At 43.0% G+C, this 22,599-nt stretch overlaps 1 protein-coding gene across 3 annotated transcripts in view; it reads right to left on the reverse strand.

Moving 5' to 3' along the window:
• Positions 1-1,148: 1,148 nt before the first annotated feature.
• Positions 1,149-22,599, reverse strand: part of RFX7 (regulatory factor X7) — a 53,231-nt gene continuing 31,780 nt past the window's right edge. For all 3 annotated transcript variants that reach the window (XM_057398113.1, XM_057398104.1, XM_057398122.1), the window contains 7 exons: positions 17,201-17,283; positions 16,267-16,389; positions 10,137-10,257; positions 7,424-7,504; positions 6,547-6,754; positions 5,586-5,881; positions 1,149-4,641 (listed from right to left, as the gene is read on the reverse strand). In XM_057398113.1, coding sequence (XP_057254096.1) covers positions 1,330-4,641; positions 5,586-5,881; positions 6,547-6,754; positions 7,424-7,504; positions 10,137-10,257; positions 16,267-16,376 — 4,128 coding nt within the window. In that variant the 5' untranslated portion in view covers positions 16,377-16,389; positions 17,201-17,283 and the 3' untranslated portion in view covers positions 1,149-1,329. The remainder of the gene's footprint in view (positions 4,642-5,585; positions 5,882-6,546; positions 6,755-7,423; positions 7,505-10,136; positions 10,258-16,266; positions 16,390-17,200; positions 17,284-22,599) is intronic.

A 22,599-nucleotide genomic window follows, 5' to 3' on the forward strand; every position in this document is an offset into this window, starting at 1 on the left:
AGAGACCCATGCCATGCTGAAAAAACAAAAGGTCTTTTGTTTGGTTCAGGTGAACTAGTCCATCAGAAGCCCAAAACTCATTTTCCAGAGGGTCAGGGAAGGACCTGTAAACAACCAACCTCCAAACAAAAATCAGATCCACCAGTCCTGTCAAATCATTGATGAAAATGGAACTCAGGCTCCCAAACCAGTAAGTACTTCTAAAAGCAAGATCACTTCTTACTGTGTGTCTGTAAAGTGCCTGGCAGTATTATGGCTCTGTATGAAATAGTTTTAGATCAACCACATTTTCTAATATTTTAATAATATTTTGTTTTAAAAAAAAAAGAGCAAGAAAAGCAGAAAGGCTCAACCTACCGAAACACAGAGAAAAGACCAGCTCCCTACAGCCTCCACTAGGTTAGGAAAGAGCAAACTTAACAAACGCATCTTTAAAAATAGTATTTTAATGAGCTCCAGCAGCTCTTCTTCTTTAAAAAAGGAGGGAAAGTATCACGTTCCTTCTCTAGCATTGATAAATAATTAAACAGTACCTACCGCTTTAAAATAGGGTGTTATACCTAGATTAAATCTCGGTGCTCAAAATCTTTTCTCATGAATTTTACCTAATATAAAAACACTGAAGCGAGAACTAAAATATCAAGTATGCCATGAATATTAATGGATAAAATAACTACATAGATTTATTTCTCTTAAATAAAAAATTTAGTGCATCTTTCTTTTTCCTTGATCGTTCCTGTCAGTTTTTCCTATCTCTGTGTTTTACCAGCGATGCCAATGGCACCGGAATGCTACAGAGATTGCCCACAGTTCACCACTGAGCAGTGCTCAAGACAGCTACACAATGATCAGGCACCTGCATGTCAGTCACCTGGCCCACTTGTAACCCCCCCCGCACCTACCTATCTGCAGGCACGCTGCATTTCAAACCTGAAAGACAATGGTCAGTAAGGATCATTTACTAAGACGTAAGAAGCAACGCAAAGTCTGGCAAGCCTACTGACTTCCAACCTTCCCAAAGCCTCAACCACAGCTGCCACTGCTGGCTGGCCATCAACCACTTCTTTATTTGCTACAGTAAGAAATGTTGAATGGGAAACACTATAAAACTCCAATTTTAACACTGGCTCCTTGACACCTTCAGATTGGTTTAAAATTGGTAAGACTGCCTTTTCCCTGCTGAAGAATGAGCAACAGGTACAGCAAACTTGTTTAAAAATGCCACAATACATAGCAAGTGTTTCTGCTGCGGGAGGCACTTCCATTAAGACAAATACAATACGTCTGTCTCTTAGATACAGTGTGCTACATACATATTATAAAACAAGATTAACCCAACATTTCAACAGCAGGGTGATCCTTGCTCTCCATCCACTCAAAACCTGATGCAGTCATTGAGTTAATGGATTCATTGCAGATTTGTTGAAACAAGGGGTCATTTTTTAATTCCTCCAGTGTAGCATCATCGTCTTGTCCCTGCTGACGACCTGGATCAAACAGTAGATTTGTGTCTAAAGTATTCAGATCGTTAATGCTGCCTGAGAGCTCGGAAGACAACCTGATGTCGCTGGAAAAGACAGATGCAACGTTATTGAGATCTGATGCCACCTGATTCACCAGCTGCTGGTTTGTTGGCAGACTGTCCTCCCCTAAAATGTCTTTTACAGCGCTGCTAAAATCTAACTGCTGCTCTCCGATGTCTGATTGTGCTTGGTTATCTCCGGAAGAAAAACTGATCTGATCGGTGCTGCTGTTTTTTGTGAGGTAATTTGGTGCTTGGAATTCATAAACCGAAGTGCTGGAACTGATCATATTTTGCGGGTTGGCACTAGGGAAAGCGGCGGATGTCTCTAAAATCTGAGTGAGATTCATCCTGGCCGTGTAATTTGAGGGCATGTTGTTCATTCCCAAACCTCTCACTGCATCATCACTATCAGAATCGAGTTTGTTTAACAACACATTGGTTATTTTTTTAGTGTTTGTTTGTTTCTGAAGAGATGGGAAGGCCGTCTGCATCATCACAGTCAAAGGGACTGACTGGCTTCTTTGCGCTATGTTATTGGCACTCGTGTCTGCATGGATATTAGCAAATACATTGTGAACTTCAGGAGTCACTGGACTTCCAAAAGGTGTCAGGTTAGAGCGTGGTATATTTGAAACAGGGTAAACAGTGCTTCCACTGAGATTCCGCTGGCGATGGACAGCGGGGCTCACACTCCGGCATCTCAGACTGCTGTTGAGAGAGGAACCGGTTCCTTTGTTGTCCAAAGGAGCAGGAACAGCAAAGCCCTCTTGCTTGGTGGTGCTGCTGACAGGAGCTGCCTGGTGCTGCACAGGGGAAACGGGGGTCACCCGACCAAAGTGAGGATCGTGGTGGCGCGACTGGGACTGGTATGACTGGCCAGGAACAGCAAAAGCGTGAGGTTTCCTGAAGCGATCTTCCACCAGCTCCTGATAGCTCGTAAGGATGCCGTGGTTTGCAACCGACGAGTTGCTAACGCCACTGTAGCCATTATTCATCCACTCGAGCTTGGTTTTGTCAGGATGGGTAGCCATAGGCCGCTGCATTGGCTTCACAGGGCTACTTGATATAATGCTGGCATCGTGGTAAGCCATGCTGGAGCTGATGGGAGTAAATGCAAACGGGTTTCTGCATTCCACAGGACTTGGAGGAACGCTGCTGCTGCAGTTGGAATGCGGCGTGCCGATGGGCGTATGCCGGCTGCTTCCTAGAGCACTGTCTACAGGAGTCGTCTGAGCCAGCCTCGAACAGGGGCTCTCTCGGGACATGTTCTGAGACCCAGCGATCATTTCGGAGGTGGGTGTTGGAGTCGGGGTTGGGGTGGGAGTCGGGGTTGGCGTGGGGGTAGGAGTGTGAATGGGAGTGCTGTTGTTATGGATCGAATGGTAGAAGTGCGTGCTGCTTGCATGAGATGACACAGGAGCTCCTTGAGCGGCCGTCTGACTCTGAAGCGCCATTCCCAGACAGCCACCGTAAGGATGGGAATTATTCATGGACATCTGCTCCTCCATGAGCACCAGCTCTTCCACAATGCTGTCCTGGGTAAGGTCATCATCAAATGAAAAGAAGTTGTCGTTTGACTGTGGGACTGTATGCTCGAATTCTTTCAGCTCCGACTGCAGAGGTAACTGATTTGAAGGCTGTGCTTGTATTTGACCCAAGGAGGAGTCCTGAATCTGGCTCTGTAACTGCTGGTTGTACACATCCTGCTGCATTCCTTCACAGTCCACTGGCTCCCACGCCGATTCTTGTAAGTCACTAGAGCCAGAGTGCCCTGCAATGGTCATAACACTGATGTCTTGCTGCTGTTCACAATTCACAGATGCAAAGTCGGAGGTTTTGGTGATATGGTGCCACGTATTTGGGTTAAAGCTGCCATCAGATTTTGAATCATTTTCTATGATAAATAAGTTTCCTTCCAATTTTACTTTTATATCTGGAGATGATGCTGATGCAAGCTGCTGTACTAAAGCAGAATCACTGGTATTTAAACTGGTGCTCAAAGAAAAGTCTGTTGTTAAGTTTGCAGCAGCAGAAGGTACAGGTACCTTCACAGGTATGCTGCTGGGAACTTGAGCAAGTGTTGCTGTATTGTCACTGCTGGCTAATGATCCAGCCTTCGGAGACTTCTTAACACTGTTTGCTTTTTGACTCTCCACAGCATTACCAGCTGAAAGCTGCTCCACCAGTGGTTTCTTTACAGGTGGTACCTGGGAATCCTGAAGTGTAGACGGTTGTCGTTTTCTTGGACTTTTAGTGCATGTTTTGTCTTTAATCGTAGACTCACCAGTAGGAGGTGAACCAATGCTGGTGCTGGACAAGTTCTGACTGGCAACTGAGACCTTTATAGTGCTTTGATTATTGCCTGCTGAAGAAACTGGTGTGATCTCATCAGACTGTGTTTTATATTTGGTCCCTGCTTCTTCAGCTCCCTGATCACAGCCCTTATCTGGTTTTGTATCCACAACATCATCAACTGAAACCTTCAAGGTTGCAACCTCAAAATTGATTAGTTGAGCAGGAGGCAGGTCAGGGGTTGCCTTTACGGATTTAGACACATCAGAGCTCTCTTGGCCCTGTACCAAGTTCTCATCCAGCAATGCTTCAGGTTCCATTTTGACCTTGACCGCAGGTGCAGCTACGACAGTGCTAGGCTTGGATCCTGGAGACTGAAGTGAAACAACAGATCCGTTTTTGATCTGTGGACCAGTCCTCCCTTCTTCTGCTGCGCCTGCATTACTGCTACCTGAAGGCGTCTGTTTGACGGGCACACTACTGCTGCTTGGGGCGAGAGATATTGCTGTCATTTTTACCACATTTAAGGAATTCACATGTGGAGCTGGCACAACAGTCTTGATTGGGCTACTGGTGAAGAGCACCGTTGTGGGAGAGCGGATGGTGAGAGCACTGGTGTTTGCTGGTTTCGGTAAGATCTGCGGGTAGCGATGCCGGGCAGAGCGGTCACCAACTGGGCTGGCAGGAACATTCTGGGGAGTCTTTGGTGGCTGCTTGACTGATTGCATGTGCTGAGTGACCACCTGAACGTTGAGCGGCAGGACCTTGCTATCAGACGATCCCATAGGACTTGGGGACGTCACCAACTGCCTGGTCCTTGGCACCTGTAGAGAGAGAAAAAAGTGTGGCAATGAAGCAAGGAAGTCCCCAAAGCCCATGGACCACCTCACCCCCAAGCTTTCAAAGGTGAAGGACAACACAGCTCAATACACCAAAGCTAGTGAATGCCACTGAAACAAAACAAGCTCTTCAGTTATATGCAAGACAATTTCTATTTGTCTGCTTAAAGACTGGCAGACAGACACATGGCCTCAGTTTGTAACGCATGAGGCACTGGTCTACACACTAGTCTACTCTTCTGCTAATGAAAGGGTCATTCTCATACAATCCTTCACCACATGGAACAAAAAGACAGACACAGAAAAGTTAAAGAGGAGAGGATGTGTTCAAAACACTGCTCACTGTTAGGGTTTCAAGAACCGGTTAAATACAAACTCACTATCGAGCAGAAAAATTGGCCAACCTTACTGAAATCTACAACAGAGCTAACAACTGAAAAACCAAATCACCTTTCCCACTGCTGCCAGCCCAGTTTTGTATGGCTGAAAGACAAAGATGCTCCATACTACAGATAATCATGCAAACGTAAAACTGCTGCTGTCACTACACGCACTGAGCCCACAGAAGGCAATCTAGATGCCACAGGCTCAGCAACCCACACATCTAGTGTCAGCTCTCTCATCTGGTTAAACTTTATCTCAAGGGCAATTTTCCCACATATAACCTTAATTATTGCTAGCAGAAATCCCACTGTCAATGACTTCAAAGATGAACTTGGCCTATGCTGTGTGATCAGAATTCTGTTGCCTCTGTATCAATCCTGTAACTCATGTGGCATAACACAGTCACTGGGACATGAGAAGCATCAAGGGACCCAAGCCTTTGAACGGAATCGGTTCTTGTATCCCACTGACACACCGCTTAGTTACCGGTGATTTACAACCCTTTTGTAAGGTGGTTTCTCTAGAGAGCTGCTGGAGAACGTTACCGGTATTGGGCTGGGGACAGCTGCCACAACAATGCCAATAGGCGGAGGAGACAGAATTGCAGGACTTCCATTAGATATACTGGTCACACCGTTGGTTGCAGTGCCTTCTGTTTTCTTTGCTGGAGACTCTCCTGGCAAAGGAGACTGCAGTTTCTGTTCTTGCTGCTTCTTCTGGATCTTACGCTGCAGCTGCTGCTTGGCATCAACAGGAGATGGCAGAGTTTTCACTTGCGGTTGAAAGGAATTACTTTCAGCAGTAGGTATAAAAGCTGAGGGCTGGGGGATCCCTTTTATTCCTGAATAGAAAATAAGAATGAATTATAACCACACATACCCTGTCTGCTGCAGTGCCACTTCTGTATCTAAGCACACAGAACACAAGGCAGACATCTCCACAACCATTCTGGGAATACCCATGAGGTGCTCCCATGCACTTCAGCCTCAAATCTACTCAGTGTTTCAGTTTATTTCCACATTTGTGGCAAAACCTCCATCTGTGAGACACGCTGCTAAAACACCGTGTACTGGCACCTTATTTCCAGTAATCCCAATCACAATTTTCGTGTTAGCAGAACTAAAACCCAATGCATTTCGTTCAACTGACAGTAGAGGGCAGCGGATGTATTTTACATGAACCTTTAACATTCATCGGCTACCGTGTTTTTGTTTTGTTACCAATGTCTAAGGCAGCTTTAAAAACAGAAAATCTTTCCAGAAACCTGCGGGTAAGTATCACGGAGGCACAGCTCTGAGCAGCTGATATTATCTAATGGCCAAAGCATTAAACACAATGCATTTCATATGAGAATAGGCCACACTAAATGGACCACATTAAAGGCCTTTCCCCCTGGAAAGGGCCTTGAGCAACCTGATCTAGTGGAAGGTGTCCCTGCCTACGGTAGGGGGGCTGCAACAAGGTCCCTCAAAGCAAGTCCCTCTTGTCTTGGGTTTATCTCATTACCTGCTGGTGCTCCTGCCATTACTGTTAAAGCTGCCATTGACTTGGTACCGATATAGTGACTTTTCACGAGGAAACGAGCCAGTTCCAGGACTGTATCAAAAGGCTGGCTCAGCACTTTCTGGGCCCATTCGCAAACAAGCCGGCAGGCCGCAGAGACGACTTCCTCATCAGCACTTTGTAGCTGCCCAGATGGCTCTGCCCCATCCAACTACAACAAACAAAGGAGGAAAGGTTACTTTAATTATTAAGGGTCATTAAGTCATGAAAACCAAAATAAGAGAGCAAATGATGATCAGAAACATGCAAAAGTATGTTCATAGTGTTTCATGAAATTAGCAAAATAAAATCACAACATCAATATAATTCAAAATGAAATGCCTTAACATTAATCTGCTGCTGGTTTCTGAAGGCATTATACAGAGCTAACGTTTCTGGAAGAAAACAGCAGACTCCTAATATCTGGACCACCACTAACTGATGCTTCCTGCAGTCAGAATCTTATCAACTCAGCAGACACCACTACCCAGAAACTCCTTTCACTGTAGTTCCTCTTCACTTCCATTGACTTGCTGGTTTGGTTTTTTTTTAATATATGGTAAAACCATAACCAAAACAGAAACAGAGTTAGAAAGATACAGCTTGTGGGTGGCAACACAGGGAAAGTCTGCTTCACCTCCTAAATTAGTTTAATAGCACTGCAATTCATTCTGAACTTACATAAAAACATCAAACAATGATTCAGAATAGAAGTATCATAAAGAAAAATCTTAAAGAACTACAGAGCTCTTCACTTTGCTTTGAAAATGTCAGATGGAAAAACAACATAATAAATGTTAACAGGCAAAAATACATATAAATAAGCAAGTATTTGTCATACCCCATCTCCAGTTTTGTGAAAGTCAAGGTTGGGCAGTGTTGGCATATGCACAAAAGCCTTCTTCCTCAGTCCACTGTAGCAATATGTGAACAAGAATTAAGGTCTAAATAGTCCGCTTGTTAGTTAGGGGGTAAGAGGGAAGGGCAGCAATTCCTGATACCCCTCATAAGCTTTACAAGCAATCTCAACAGCAGATCTAACACTTATTGTCACTAACAGTCTCTCAGCCAGCCAGAACCAGAAGCCTGCAAATGGCTGCATTCTTGGGCATGTCCTTGGGCTTCTCCATCTACACAGAGGAGCAAGTGATGCTGGGCGAGATGAACTGAATTTGGTAACTTAAAAGAAGTACTAAACCACACTGAATAGTTTCAATCAGCTACTCAATATTTAAATCATGAACATAAATTTCGAGTATACTCCCTTCAGAAACCAAGCCTAAAAGAAGATGAAGAATGCACTTCCGGAAGTTAATCACTATTAAAAATGTGCTCCCAAACTTAAGTTTTATTTTGAGTTGCTCTTTTTTGCCTTTTTGATGAATTTTCTGACAATTCCTTCTCCTAAGGGACTTCAATAAACTACAGAAATTCTCCGTAACAAGATAACATGACTGATGAGGACACTTCTTCCCAAGATCTCACACTGTTTTTGTTGCTCTCTCCCCACCCATGATAATTCTTCTGTAAAAATATGGATACAAATACCCAGATTTGTTCTTACGCTGATGCCGTCAAATCAGTACACAAAAATATACCCCCTCCATTACTCTTACTCACTTGTTTCTAGGTCTAAAACTCAAATCAGCCTTTTTTCCTCTCCCCAGCATTACACTGGGAGTCCACATACACACAAATCCTCTTCAGACTAATTTTTCACAATCTGTAAATATGTCTATATTTCTCTTTCTTACACTATGAAGCTTGCATTAACCTGGATTAAGCATAATTACAGTTAAATATACGTAAGGAGGCTACATACTACAGTAAATGTGAGCTAAGGTCCCATTTAAATCATTCCGAATTAGAAACTTATGAAATAGATCGGAAAGAGATACCCTGGGTCAAGCTACAATTACAGTATTTGATTTCCTCCTTAAAACTTCTCTAGTTCTATCCAGAACATCACTACTAACTTTTGCACTCCCCTGCTAGATAATCCAACACTGTATTTTATGAAACAATTTAACTGACACAGTTTCTTCATTTACTATTACATGGGAGACTTTTTCTCCTCTAGGGAAGATAAACACTTCTGGGCTACCTGCTAGCATTTAATTCCCTAAGTGCATGCTTCAAGTGAGACCTTGGCAAAAGTTGGTATTATAGTGTGTCCACATCATTACTGCTAGTTGTTCTGAGTGGTTCCTAATTAGAGCCTACAAGCTACCTTGATGCCTTTTGGCTTTCTAACCATCTCCTTCTCTCGCTCACTGCAGTGGCTTAGCCTACCCAGCACATCAGAACAGAGCAAGGGTGGATGCTGGGGGGTGCAGCAGACACCATCATGATGGTTTCTACTGATTCTTAAGGGAAGGTGTAATTCTCAATTTGGAAAAGACAAAATTCTTAATGAAAAACCTACTTACTTTGAAAATCACAGCAGTTTTTTGTTTTTTAATGGAACACCTCAGCATGATAAAGACGAGATAAACCACAGTTCAGTCTCAGAAAAGGCTAAGAAATTCATAACCTTGTAGCCTCCTTTAGACTTGATTATTGCATTTTTTACATATCAGAGCTTTCTGCCCTACACTAAAGCATTAGAAGCACCAGTGGTATGAGCAGACTCTTTTGCACAGCATTTGCACTGAATTCTTCACACTGGCTGCCTATTAACTGCTAAACTAATCTGTCCCAAGATCTAACTGTGTGCAGTTCTGCTTGTAACAGTTATGTCTAGTTACAATATGACAGCATCAGGGTTTTAAGTATTTTAAGGTTTGTATTAAGTTACCATTAAGTGGGGTAGTGTTTTTGCATGCCCTCTGGGATGACTATTCTCTAACACAGGGAAGGAAGGGAATTCCAACTTTTGGACACAGGGAACAAGACTCTGCAGCCAAGACACAGAGACAGCACCTCCTAGAGGCTCTTGCTTTAAATTGCCATTCCTATCTCAGGAGGCCTGCACCAGGCACTGAAGGAGTTGTCTCCCTCCCTGACAGCACCACAAGGCTCAGGTTGTGCCTTCCAGGCCAAAGTGAGCTTTTGTGACAACTTCCCAGTTCCCTCTTCTCTTCCAAGCAATACTAACAGTTGAGAGGCAGTTTAATGCAATACCTGTAGCACAGATTAAGAAGGATCTTTGGCTTTACAACTAACTTTTACATTACTGGTGTGCACAAGCATAACAGAAAAGCAAGAAATGTTCTGATAATTCTGAGCTGTACTACCAATAAAATATTAGTCACTGCACATACATAAGGTACATTCCTTTATTCCATTACTTCCCTTTGCACTAAATGATAAAGCCTCCTTCATTCCTCGCTGCTGTGACAACTACGTGTCAGAAGCTAAATTTAAGCACTTGTTTCCGAAGTTGTATCTTGCAACCTTACACTACTGCAATTACTGATTTTTAAAGAACGTTGGGAAAGCGCCTGCATTTTTTGTTTAACATTACTTCTACATTTAGCTGGTAGTTAAGCCATAACGACAGATGTTCACCAGGCAAGTGCAGAAGAAGTTACTGAGAAGTGTTCGAGCAAAGGATATTTTGATTTGCCTCTTGTGCCTAGACGACGGGCCTTCATATTTGGAAAGACATTTTTCATGATCTTTCCAAAGTCAGCAGCACTTAATGGGTGGTAGCCAAGATTGTCACAATAGCTCCTGCAACAAAGAGAAAGAAAGCGTGAATGGAATCGAAGTTAATAGAAGAGGCCAGCCTGCATGCTAGACTCCGTCAAAGGTTTTCAAAAGAAAACACTTATAACCATCCATATTTAGAACCACATTTAACATTAATGAAGCTATCCACAACGAATTGAACGCATTAAAAATGTATAAACAGAGCTATTAATACTATAGTTTTTGCCTTGTTCTCTACTGAGTTCAAAGACAAGTCATGTGGAGACGTAACAACTAGTGGCATTATCTAGAGCACAGTTAAGATTTACTCCACAACTTAGTCTGAAGCATACCATATGTTTCAATTCATTTATTTTAGGACATAATAGAAGCAGAGACATTGTTCTAACCAGAAGTATACCTGAGTGTGGTAAGGCCTGAAATCCTGCAGGAATGTTTGAAAAGCAGTAAGAGATTTGTCAGTGTCCAGAGAAAGATTCTGCCTACACAACCTCAATTTAACAGAGCTAAACAGAACTCAACTTAATAAAACACACCTTTCCAGGGAAGCAGCTTTGCCTTTATCGGTATAACAAACACATACTGAAGGAGCTAGTCCTCTAATGACTGTAACCAGCACAGAACTATGAGAGCTGCTTGATTATAAACACCTTTGTGTTAACAATCCTAAATTAACAGATTTCAACTGCCTCTGCAAATGTAGATCTTTGTGTGACTGAGCATGCAACCTGATGGTACAGGGGAATAAAGCAACAAAAGGTGATTATTCTCTTAGGTTTACTTATCCTGGTAAAACAGGCACTGTTATCTGTCCTCAGTTCTCACAAACAGCACAAGAAAATTTGTTTCAACACCTATTTAAACAATATCTCCTTGAGGCAGGAACAAGAATCACTGATTTCACTGCAAAACCTGAATGCTCTGGAAAATCACAAACATGAGAAACCAGAGCAGAAAACTGGGAACTGTTCCGGCAGGTTTACCTACGCAGTAAGTGCTTAAGGCTGCACGAAGATGAGAATGCATACTGCCTTTTGTTCAAGAGCCTTGTGGCATTTCACAGATGTTACTGTGCTAAGGCCCAAAACACACACTGCCAGAGCATTTTCTTGCAGATTTCCTGCAGTCACAGAGTCTGCACCAGACAGCAATGACCTCCCTTCCTCTGAAATGTCCTACCAGCAATACACAAAACACAACCACCTCTGGAAAGGTGACTGTGTGGGCATCAGCAGGAGAGCAGAAAAACAGTCACTTCATTCAACACACTGCCTGCTACTCTAATCAGGTACATACATGGAAAACCACACACAGACAGACAGAGCAACACTCCTGAAGCATGTCCTTCATGCCCAGTATCATCTCTTAAAACTGGCAGCAAATAGCAATGGCATTTGCATCCAAGTAGGCCAGTCAGAATGCCTCTGCAGAAAGAAGTATGTTTCTGGAGATACTTACACTGCATTTTCTCCTTCAAAATACTAGTTATTACAGAGCAGGTATCTGCTGCTTTTGCCTTGGTGGTATGAAAGTATCTTCTACTTGGAAAGCACCACCACAAATGTAATGATTTTGATGATGATAAAGAGCAAGATTTACACTCTTCGGTTATGACATTTCCCTGCAGAGTTTGCATACACCTGCTTCCCCATCTACACAGTCACTCTGCGCCAACCAGAAGATGTTGCCTACAACTTGGCTGACAGTCAGCCATTAGTCTAGTCTCTATATGGGACATGAAGAATGTTTTTATCCAACTTCATCTCAATGCAGGTCAGTCACAGAATCTGAATTCTATGTCTCTTTGAAGTTATTACAAAGGAATACTTCTGCTGCCTCACTGCACCCTCTTAGGAATCAGACATTGCTTTATGGGTGATAGATATCTGTGCAGGTTTGTTTTTTGGCCCTCGCATCTTTCCAGGCCCCAATAACTTTATTCTGAAAATTCCTAGAAGGTGGCTCTTTATTGCTTACTTATGCTGATTACAGGATTTTAAGTCTCAACTAGCATGCAAAGGAGGGCTCTCTGAGTATCTCTGCCACAGTCAGCAATGTCTCTGAAACTCAACAATGTCAGCAAAACAAAATGAAAACCTAACCCAGCAGAACAACAGGATTAGGGGCCTACCAAACTATCGACTTCCAAGTTAAAATTATTCCCTGCATAGGAGAAAATAAATGAAAAAGGAAAAAAAGATCCATTCCTCAAGTCGAGCACATCTGTTTCAAGACACTTATTTGCTAGCAGCAAAGCATCCAGTTACATGGTCCCCTCAAATCCATACTGGCAGCCCCTGCAAGCTTGTGATTTCTGAGCTATTATCATGTAATTTCAGTTTTCAGACAAAACATCCCATGTGGCCCCTCCTCCTCCTGGCTCAGCCGAGAATCCCCCATGTCCATCTGTGGTCTCTCATTGACTTGACAACACGCACCAGGAGCCTCTTCCCCGAAGCTCTTCTCTTTGCTACTTGCACTCTTGGCACATCGCTGAGCCCAGGAGCTGTTTTGCTTATTTGAAGGGTGGGTGGGAAACAGATGGGGGAGGGAAGGTCTATGCAGAGACAGGAATGACAATGGGCATGCAGTTGCTTACATTCCTTTGTACAGAGCTCCACATCATGATCATAAGGAGAAAAGGCCCCTTCTTTTTTCCCTAAGATCTTAAACTTACATGCACTCAAGACATAGGTGACCTCAGGAGCATACCTGAAGTACACCTCCCACCATACAAATTAACCCAAAAGCCAGTGAAGACAATCAGGCTATGCAGCCCAGCCCATAGAGCTTCCTGGGCAGAAAAAATAACATGAACAGCAGATGATGAAGAACTTCACATGAAATGAAGCAAAGATCTTGGCTCATCCAATCCAGCAAAAACACTGGTCTCTAAGAGTGGGTTAGAGCAAAGAACCTTAGGAAGAGGTAGGCTCTTATTAAGCTCATAAACAATTCTAGCACAGAAATAAGCCCAAAAAATCAGATAGGATGGAAACCAGATGTCTGAAAACCATTTTAAGCGCAGGTCAGACTCCCAAGAGCAGCAGTAGAGGTGGGAAACAGCTGCTTTAGGTGGAGTTTGATTGGCTTTTGAAAGCAATATATAGGTAGCTGGTTTTGACAGAGGACTGGATATACAATACAATAGGTCCCAGCCTGTTTCTATCAGGGAGTTTTACATGAAAACACTGGTTAAGTGCTATCTAAAGACTAGTATCTTGTGTCTTTTTTTTTAGCAGGCATGATACTCCCATATTATCACCCTCTTCTGTGCTAGTTTCTGAATATTCTTCTCCTAACTTGTTGGTTTACATTCTTAATATTAGTGCACGTAATCTAGCATGAGAGTGGCCCAGCAGCCAGAAAAGCACGGATTAATGATTTACAGACTAAAGGAAAGAGATACGGGATGACCCAAAGACCTCATAATCCATATTAAGCATATCAAGTGAATCTTCAGGGCACCAAACTTACATATGAATGACTTTCTTTCCTTGTGTCACCACAGTTGAAGCAAGATAAGAGGACCCAAGTGTTTACTGAAGGCTCAACAAACCACTTTGTGGGCAAATGGGGATTTTATCTGCGTACCTACTCCAGTTCTGCACTTAAGACTCAAAATCCTAATTCCCTAAACTCAGCTAAATCTACACCTGGCGGTCTCCAGAAGGGTGTTTACTAACAGGGAGAAGACACCCAAATAAAACTGACTTAAAAGAAAACATTGAAAGTATCTGATGGGAGGCAGCATACATTCTCTACAGGCTACCTAGCATTAGGCAGCTCCTCCTGAGTTCCCATAGTATTTTCCAGAGTATCCCACATAATTCCCAGAAGAAGCTGGCAGAACCATGTCTGCCAACAGAAACAAGCAGCTTCACAGCACCAACAAGAGAGGTGAACTAGCGCTCATCTACCTCCTTTCTGAAATTCAGCTGCAAGCTCTCAACCTTCCCAAGTGCTACTGCCTTGTAGTACGCTGCATTTTTCATTTATTTTATTCCCTTCCAAAGAGAGAGGAATCCATTCACTATAATCCAGTCAGAGATGTGAATTCACAATTAAATAGAAGAGGAAGAAAACAGAAGAGTTGCTGTATGGAATAAGCACAAGAAGAGGATACTGAAACATGGCGGAGCTGGAAACACCATCCACACTTGCCAGTGGTGTATTTGTGAGGATTGCAAGCTTCTGTCTTCCCTCTTCGTTGAAAAGAAATGAACCCAAACATATGAAAGGTGATGCAGAAGCCCAGTAGCTTTGCAAGATTTATTTTGACCAAAATTTAGAGCAGGAATTGAGATGCTGGTGGGACGCATCACTCTTCTGGAGCCTTGTAACTTTGATTTATATGTGCAGAGTGCATAAGCTTGCTCACTGTAAACTCATGCAATGTCTATCTTGGTACACAGAGGAAAGAAATGGTAACTTGTTAGTATGACAGGAGTGAGTTTTGAGAGGTTTTAACACCCTTCGGCAAAGAAAAATGACTTATCAAAACTAACTCTCATGTATTTATGTCTGTTCCCCACCTCCCACTCCAAGACTACTTTTCCTTTCGTGTGCAAGAATAACTCATGAAAATATTCAAAGAAACTGAATATTTTAAAAACAGAACAGATGCTTTCAAAGGAGAACAGATTCCAAACATTTGATATTTTCCTGAATATTTGCTTACCACCCTTATTTTGTTAGGGGAGAAAAAAAAAAATACAATACACAAATACTTGATGCAGCTACATACAAAAGCCATCCAAATTTCACACTCCACAATCTGTAGATGATGATTTTTCCGGGCATCTGCAGCTTGGCACAGCATGGAAGCCAAGCAGATTTGTTGCTGAAGCAGGCCATAAATTATTTAATAAGAAATATATTTAAGAATAACGCTCCCATCTCTCTCCCGCACAGCAGCTGCCGCTGTTGCTGTGTCTGCGCGAGCGGCTGCTGCTCGGGGATTGGCCACCCCGGCACGTCTGTGCCATTGGCTCCACTTCCAGGCTGCGTCACCACTCCAGTCAATGGCACCATCTCAGAAATAGGTGTGTGCGTGTTTATCAACCCCAGGCGAGCGAATGCCATCATGGTTCGGGGCTCACAGTGAAAAACTTGACCAGAGAGTCAATTAAAAGGAGGTATTTACAAAAGGCAACCCTGGAATAACAATGACTAAGGGCTGAACCCTGTAGGCACTTAGAGAGTGAAGGGATTTGGCTTACTGCAAATTACTGTAATCGCTGCTCGGATTATGGAAATATTCATACTAGATCACAAATCTGCTATTCATCTTCAGGCAACCGGGCTGGAGATGATTATTCTCTTCTCCCCCCATACTCCTCTCCTGCCCCAGGGAATGTTCTGTAAATGAATTCAAATCCAACTTCCGTCAGACAGCTCCTTCTCCCTTGCTTCTAATCGCTTTCCCGTTACATGGTAGCTTTGAGACTTGACAACACAGACTCGCAGTGGCCTTGGTTACTGGTTTCATACATATTCGGATATATAGTGCCTCTGTAGAAATCAGGTTTGCTGCAGGAAGGTCCAATATTTATGCACTATTCTGAAAAGAGAGGTGTGACGGGCTAGATCTTATGTGCAAAATAGCTGCATTTCCAGGAGGAACAATTCAGCCCCTCAACCTAGTTAATGCAGTCATATAAGGCAGTATAAGTAAGCAGACCAAAATGTACCACCAGATAATACCTAGTGCTTTTTACCTGTGCTGCTCTGTCCAAATACCAAAACAATATTCATACAGATATTGACTTGTTAAGACATGCTTGTATCTTTCCTTCAGCGTAGCTAATACACAACTTAAACATCACAATCTTATCTTCACTGGCAGAAACAATGAATACAGTTTGCCTCACTGTAGCTAGAACATTCTTAGGTACATCAGTATACAAGGCCTTGTTCTACTGTATGCACTCATACATGCATATCAGTAGAGTGCCCGTAGAGCCAGTGTCACAGAACTATCCACACTCACTAAAGCCACATGCATGATTCCAATTCAGGAGCACTCACTTGTATTCATCATAAACCTCCTGCTTGGGAAGGGATGTCTCAGGGTGCTCTTCCAAGGTGTTCCGTATCCACGAGAAGGCGTGCATCTGCTGGGCACGGCTGGATGACATGGAGATCTGATCACTAGTGAAAGAAGAAGCAATGCTGATGAAGTCTCTGCTCCATAGCTGCTCCTCAGTTACAAGACTTTATAACTGTCTGCCTACGCAGGTAGGCAGAGACACCAGAGACAGCGAGGGATGCAATTTCACACACTTAACTATTCCTTGAGACATGAGCAGCAGATATCTCCCTCCTCCATCCACAATTTAACATACTGACCTCACATTCCAGTTCTTTACTGATACGCAGCCATGAATGGACAGTGATGGGTTAGAGTTCACCTACTTCCCCTCTTACATTTATTGCTCCTTCTGACCACCTCTAAGCTTTGCCCACTCAGTTTGCCAGCTGCCCTTTGCCAGCAGATGCTCAGAGTGCTTCCTGGAAACACCTGCAGGCTGATAAGCATCCTACTGAGAACATGTACCAGCTTTGTGATGTTGTCAGCTTGGTTTTCTAGACCTTCCTTTAGTCAAACAAATGTTACCAGAAATACCGTTAGTTCCTCTTTCCTCCACCATCACGTGTTGCTCTATTATCACTTCCTACATAAAAAGTGAAGAAACGATTACACTTGGGCTGCAAAACACTTTCTCCGATGACTCTTGTGTTTTAGGAGGTTTGTACTTACAAGCTATTCATGCACTAAAGATTCCAAAGTTAAAAAAAAACAAACATCAGCACAACACAATCTTCAGGAAGAGTCCCTAACGCTTAATAAAGGCTGCTTCTGCTACCAAACACATCACGTGAATGGTTCCTCAGCAGATAAGTGTCACAGGAAGTAAGCTTTCAGTACTAGCTGCTCGCATTTACACACTTGCACACATACCTTTTGTCTCCATTGCTGGGACCCGAAGGCAGCTGAAGGTAGAGGTAGAGTTTCTCTAGGTCTGTAAACTTCTCAACTTCTTGCTAGATAACAAAGGTGTTGTGGTTTAAAAAAAGAAAAGAAGTGGGGCAGGGGGAGAAAAGGCAAACAGAAAAGTTGAGTTTGACAGCTGAGAACTGTCATCCAACAGCACAGTCCTCAATGATACCATTGAAAACAAGAAAATATTTACTTATGTGGAAAAACGTGACTTTGAGCACTCTGGGACTAGAAATGTGATTTTCTGTTTTATCTGCACACCATCACACACGAGAAAGCACTTGTCCTCACTACAAAAGTCCCACGCAACAAAAGCAGAATCTGTTACGGGCATTTTCCCAGGTCACTTCTGTAACCAGACACGTAACATGTAAACTGTATCTTCTCAGAGCACACATGAAGCAGCTCTGACAACACAGTACCAAAACCAGCTATGCTGTAACAACAGGGGATATCAGACCTGATGCTGTGGATCCACTATATACTAAGAGTTAAGTGTCACAGGTTTCAATTATGGCATTTTAAAATCTATTTATACACATATGTGGGGTTTTTTGTTTGTTCCCTTTGGAAATCAGAGACACTGAACAGATACTGAAGACAAGGCATTCAGTTAGCATCAACCTCAGTGATTCCAGACTCCTCCTCCCACGGATACTGGCTGAGGATCAGACACAAGGGGGAGTTTTACCTGGTGTATGCAAACAGTGATTGCTACATACACACTAGCTTTTGGTCATCTGAAACCAGCGGCATGGGCTTAGAAATACTAGGGGTATTTGTTGTGGTAATGTGCTCAGGCCTGCTCTACAGCAGTGCGAGTAAAACCGTGCAACAAGAAGCAAAAGGGCTCTCCTTCAGTAAGATGTTGCAGAAGCAATGCATGAGGTAGTGCACCATCAGTTCAGTCAAAGACTCATACGATCCCTTTCTAAGTCAGAATACAGCTTTTGGAGCTCAGTTAAAAACCTAACACTTCAACCTGGGGCTCCCTACCTACTCTGTCATGTCCAGACCCAACGCACTTCAGCTGGAACAAAATTAACAGCAGTACTTGAGAGAGGTGAGCTCCCACTTGGCCTCTGCTGGCTTTGCACCCAATGCACAGGTCCCCACCATGACTCCAGACTGGGCAGGGACTGGGACATGCCACCCAGGAAGGGTGCTGGGAGGGCACGTGGCCTGCTGTTCCCCACTATCTAACTGCTCCGCAGAACTGGGCCACCAGCGATGCCACACATATTCTGAGAGCCAAGAGAAACACTTCCAGCAGCAGCCAGGTAACAGACACCCGATTTGTTGCTTTCACAAGCTGCAGCAAACCACAGCATTCGGGTTTTTTTCCTTCCCTCTGACAAACTCCTGAAATTTGCTGACCCCGATTTCTGTGTGGCTCTATAGCAGCTTACACAGCAGTGGTGCTCAGACCACCAAATAGCCAGAAAGGTATTTCTTAACTGGGTGCAGCTTGCCAAATTCTCCGCTCCTGCCTTCCTGCATAAGTCACAGCAGGTGAGTTTTCCTTTAAGAAAACCCATTACTGAAAGATCAACATTCTGCGAAGAAAATTAATCACTTATTTATTAAAAGACAGAAACATAACAACTGCCAGAAAGCCTGCACTTCTTTATCAGACCTCCTCTCCTTTGAGGAACTGCCAAAGCAGCACACCAAAGGATGCAGCGCAGGTGATGTTACCTTGCGTGGTAAGCGCTAAACCATGTGGCAAAAACATCCCAGGCAAAACGAAAACACCCCATGACTCTGACACTGAGGTGGAAGACAGCCTATCACCTCCAAGCCTCATGTGCCAGAGGGCAACATAAAAGGTGAGGTTTTAAAAGAAACATTATCTTTCATCAAAATATCCTGAAGCTGTCCCAACACCCACTGCGGCTGAAGCAACTTCTGCTGCGTCCTGGCAGAAGGAAGGGCTTAAGGGAAGGGCCCTCCCTGAGCTATGGGAGGCTCTGCTATACAGGCCCACCCATCAAGCCCTCCCAATTAAAAGAACACAACCAAAAACCCCAACGATACATGTGTAGAGAAAAAATGTGCCTGGGATTATGTTAGCAGAGCCTTTTTTAAAAGATGCAAGCGAGCCAGCAACTCTCCCATCAGCAAAAGTGCATCCCTAGAGCTGAGGCGGCTTCCTCACACCCTCAGCACAGAAGCAGCTGGACAGTGGTAATTTCTCTCTGCTGTCACTCAAACCCCACTCCTCCCCATGCCTGGCCCCACACAGCACTTTTTGCACAACTCCTCCAGCTTCCAGCAATGGCTGCAGCGAAATGCCGGGGAGGCAGGACCTCCTCGAAACAGGAGAGTTAACACAGAGCCAGGAGTCAAGGCAGTCCACAGAGGTAATCCTACCTGGGTGATAATTAGATAAACCTAAGCTTATTAGATGAGACTGAATCTATTTAGAGAAAATCATCTCAAAACTGGAGAAGTGGCAGTGAGGAGATGGAGTGTGACAGCCAGTGCAAGTAGCTTCAGGAAACATCATGTTTTGTTTAGATTAAAAATATGTTAAACATTGTTTTGTTTAGGTTATTTCCTCTAAACATTTCTAAAACTCTCAAATCCTTGCTTACAACCCCAGGAAGTACAATCTCTTCTTCAGCCTCAGCTGACATCCACCAGTTCTCTGTGCTGAAGGTCTGGAATTCAGTAATAACTCTGTTACTACAACTGTTCAAAGCATCAAAACTTTCTGCTTTCTTGACGCAGTCAGAAAAGAAAGATGAACATTTCAGCTGGCCTACTGACTACTGACCAAGAAGAAAAAGATTCATTCACCCTGAGTTTCACTTTGTGCTAAATTAGATGCATATGGAAATGAATAAAAAGAAACAGAACACAAAATATACTACGCATTTTCTCCTCCACCTCCCCCCCAGTTAGGTCAATAAGTCAACAGAGTACAAAAGAGTCAAAACATCAAAAGGAAGACCGGGATGCCGACATCATCTTGGGCAAATTCCACTTTGCATAGCCCTTTAAAAGCTTATGCTACAGTAGTTTTAAAACCCATACAGAATGTAAAATGTCTGGGGAATCCTTATCTGCTCCTTAAAAGTAAAAATGTAGCTTGAAGTTTCCGGACCTCGATTGACTAGTTCTATCAGATCAGACTGTCTAATTCTCCAAAGGCTATTTATAAACCATACTTCTTGAAGCTGCATTAGAAAAGCGCATAAGCATGCTGAACTACTTGCAGGACCAAGGTGCAAAGCCATCACAAAGCACCTCTGTTACTCTTGGTCTTCATGCATTATATTCATCTCCTGTAACTGGAACCACAGTAAGTAAAGGAAAATTCAGTGAAGGTGGAGAGCAAGCAGTGTTCAGACTTATTTTCACAACTTAGCTTCAATTTAGCCAAAACTTGAGTGGTCTTAGAATCTGAGACAGAAAAACACAGGACAAAGAATTACAAACCTCAAGTCACAGCTAAGCAACGATTTTTAGTAACCCATAAAGCAGCAGCAATCTCTGATATGACAGTTACCAAATACAGCTAGTTCACTATAGGAATGCATAACATATGCAGCAAAAAAATTAAACCAGAGATCCATTTATATTCGCATTATTAGTAGCCAAATGAATCTGTCCTTTTGCTGTCTACGACACACACAGCAAGGATCTCTTAGGAACAGATGCAACTTCCTTTTTCATTCTAACAGGCATTTTGATTGAGCTGTGAAATAAACCAGAATGGCCAATATGCTGTGTTTGGTTTTAGTCTGGGGTTTCTTGGTTTGGGGTTTTTTAATGAAAATAGCCGAGTTTGACATCTGGTTTCATGCTGAGATACACTAACTAGACACTGAAACTTTTCAGAGCACAAGAGTCTTCAGAACCACAGAATATCATTTAAGGTTTCCTGACTGTAGTAGATTGGTTCTCTCTGCCTGCTGACCTAGCATCAGGTCATCAATGTTAGTGAAGTTTCATCCTAAAGCTATCAAAAGGGATTACCCTGGGAAAACTCCAGGTTTTTCTGGGTTGTTTTAAAGAAGAAAATATTTAGTCAGCCAAACTTTAGATAAGATAGAGGAAGAATACACTAAGGAAGAGTTAGCAGTCACAACTTCTGTAATGAACAGAGTGAAAAACAGCATTCAATTTGAACTATTTCACATTTCCACAGGTTATTTCTGTCCTCGAGTTCTGGTGAAGAGGAGCTGAAGGCCAGGGGCACTGCTGCAAGCTTTTTGGAAGACTACTATTTTAAGAGAGCATGGAGTGATCTTAATATTTCTTTCCACATTTTGAGTATTTATAGATACCTATACTCTGATCGAAGTAAAAAAGGCTATGCCAATGGCAATATAACTTCCACCTACTGGCAGACTGGTTCCAAAGCTTGTCAGACTTCAGCAGAACAAACATCTATTATTTAACAACCAGACTAAGAATAGCCAAGCAGTCAAGCAACCATCTCCCCACTTTGTGAATAGAGAAACAAGAAGCAAAGGTTGGATAATTTGCTCAAGGTCAGATGGTTTGGTGGAAACATGATCAAGACTGAAAATGGCTAATACTTGAAACTGAACCTCTTATCCTAAAAAGCTGCTAATAAATACATTTGACGTGCTTTATCTGAACAGAAGCAGAAACATATTTCAGGTGCTAAATATTCCAAACAAGCCCTAAAAACACATGGCAGCTTTGCATTGATGGTGCCCAAGCACAGCTGCCAAAACTTCATCAAGCTTCTGCCCATCTCCTCTTGGGCCAAGAAGACAAGCTACCCTCTTTCTCTGCTGCAGAAGAGGCAGACTGGCATATTGGTCCTGCTGCTGCCCACACTCTAACCACTCCAGCCATCACCAACCACCTTTAGGTTTCATGGCCATCAATCCAGCACAGCCTCACCAGCACTGACCTCTTTGCAGAGGACTACGGAAAGAAACTTCAAGCTTCTTGCTGAGCAATTATATGGAGCTTACAGTTTTAAAAATCAGGTTCAAGAGTTCACTTAGTATGTGGCAACAAATATAACAAGCAAAGTCATAAGAGACTCTACTGCTAGACATGTTTACTACAGTTAAAAAGATGTTGTAATGAATTTTTAATGGCTGTTTACACCACAATTCTTGCTAATTATCTTCTCTGGATTGCACAGAATACAATGATGTTCTTATGATCTTCTAGAAACTGACAGTATGTCAGGAGGCAAGTGCTGCAGCCTACCAAACAAAAGGCAGATGACTTTGGTCTCTTGTATGAGTAATTGCAGTTCCAGTGCCCTTATAATAGCTGTCTTCCATAGTCCTCTTCTGCTAGCTACCTCCACAACCAAAATTACTGCCATCACCTCAGTTTCCTCTTCCTATTTCTCTTTCTTGCTA

The sequence above is a fragment of the Pezoporus wallicus genome, unplaced genomic scaffold (genome assembly GCF_028554395.1).
Source record: "Pezoporus wallicus isolate ANWC-B61680 ecotype Strahan unplaced genomic scaffold, APGP_CSIRO_Pwel_v1 contig_3952, whole genome shotgun sequence".
In the NCBI taxonomy this organism is placed as follows: domain Eukaryota; kingdom Metazoa; phylum Chordata; class Aves; order Psittaciformes; family Psittacidae; genus Pezoporus; species Pezoporus wallicus.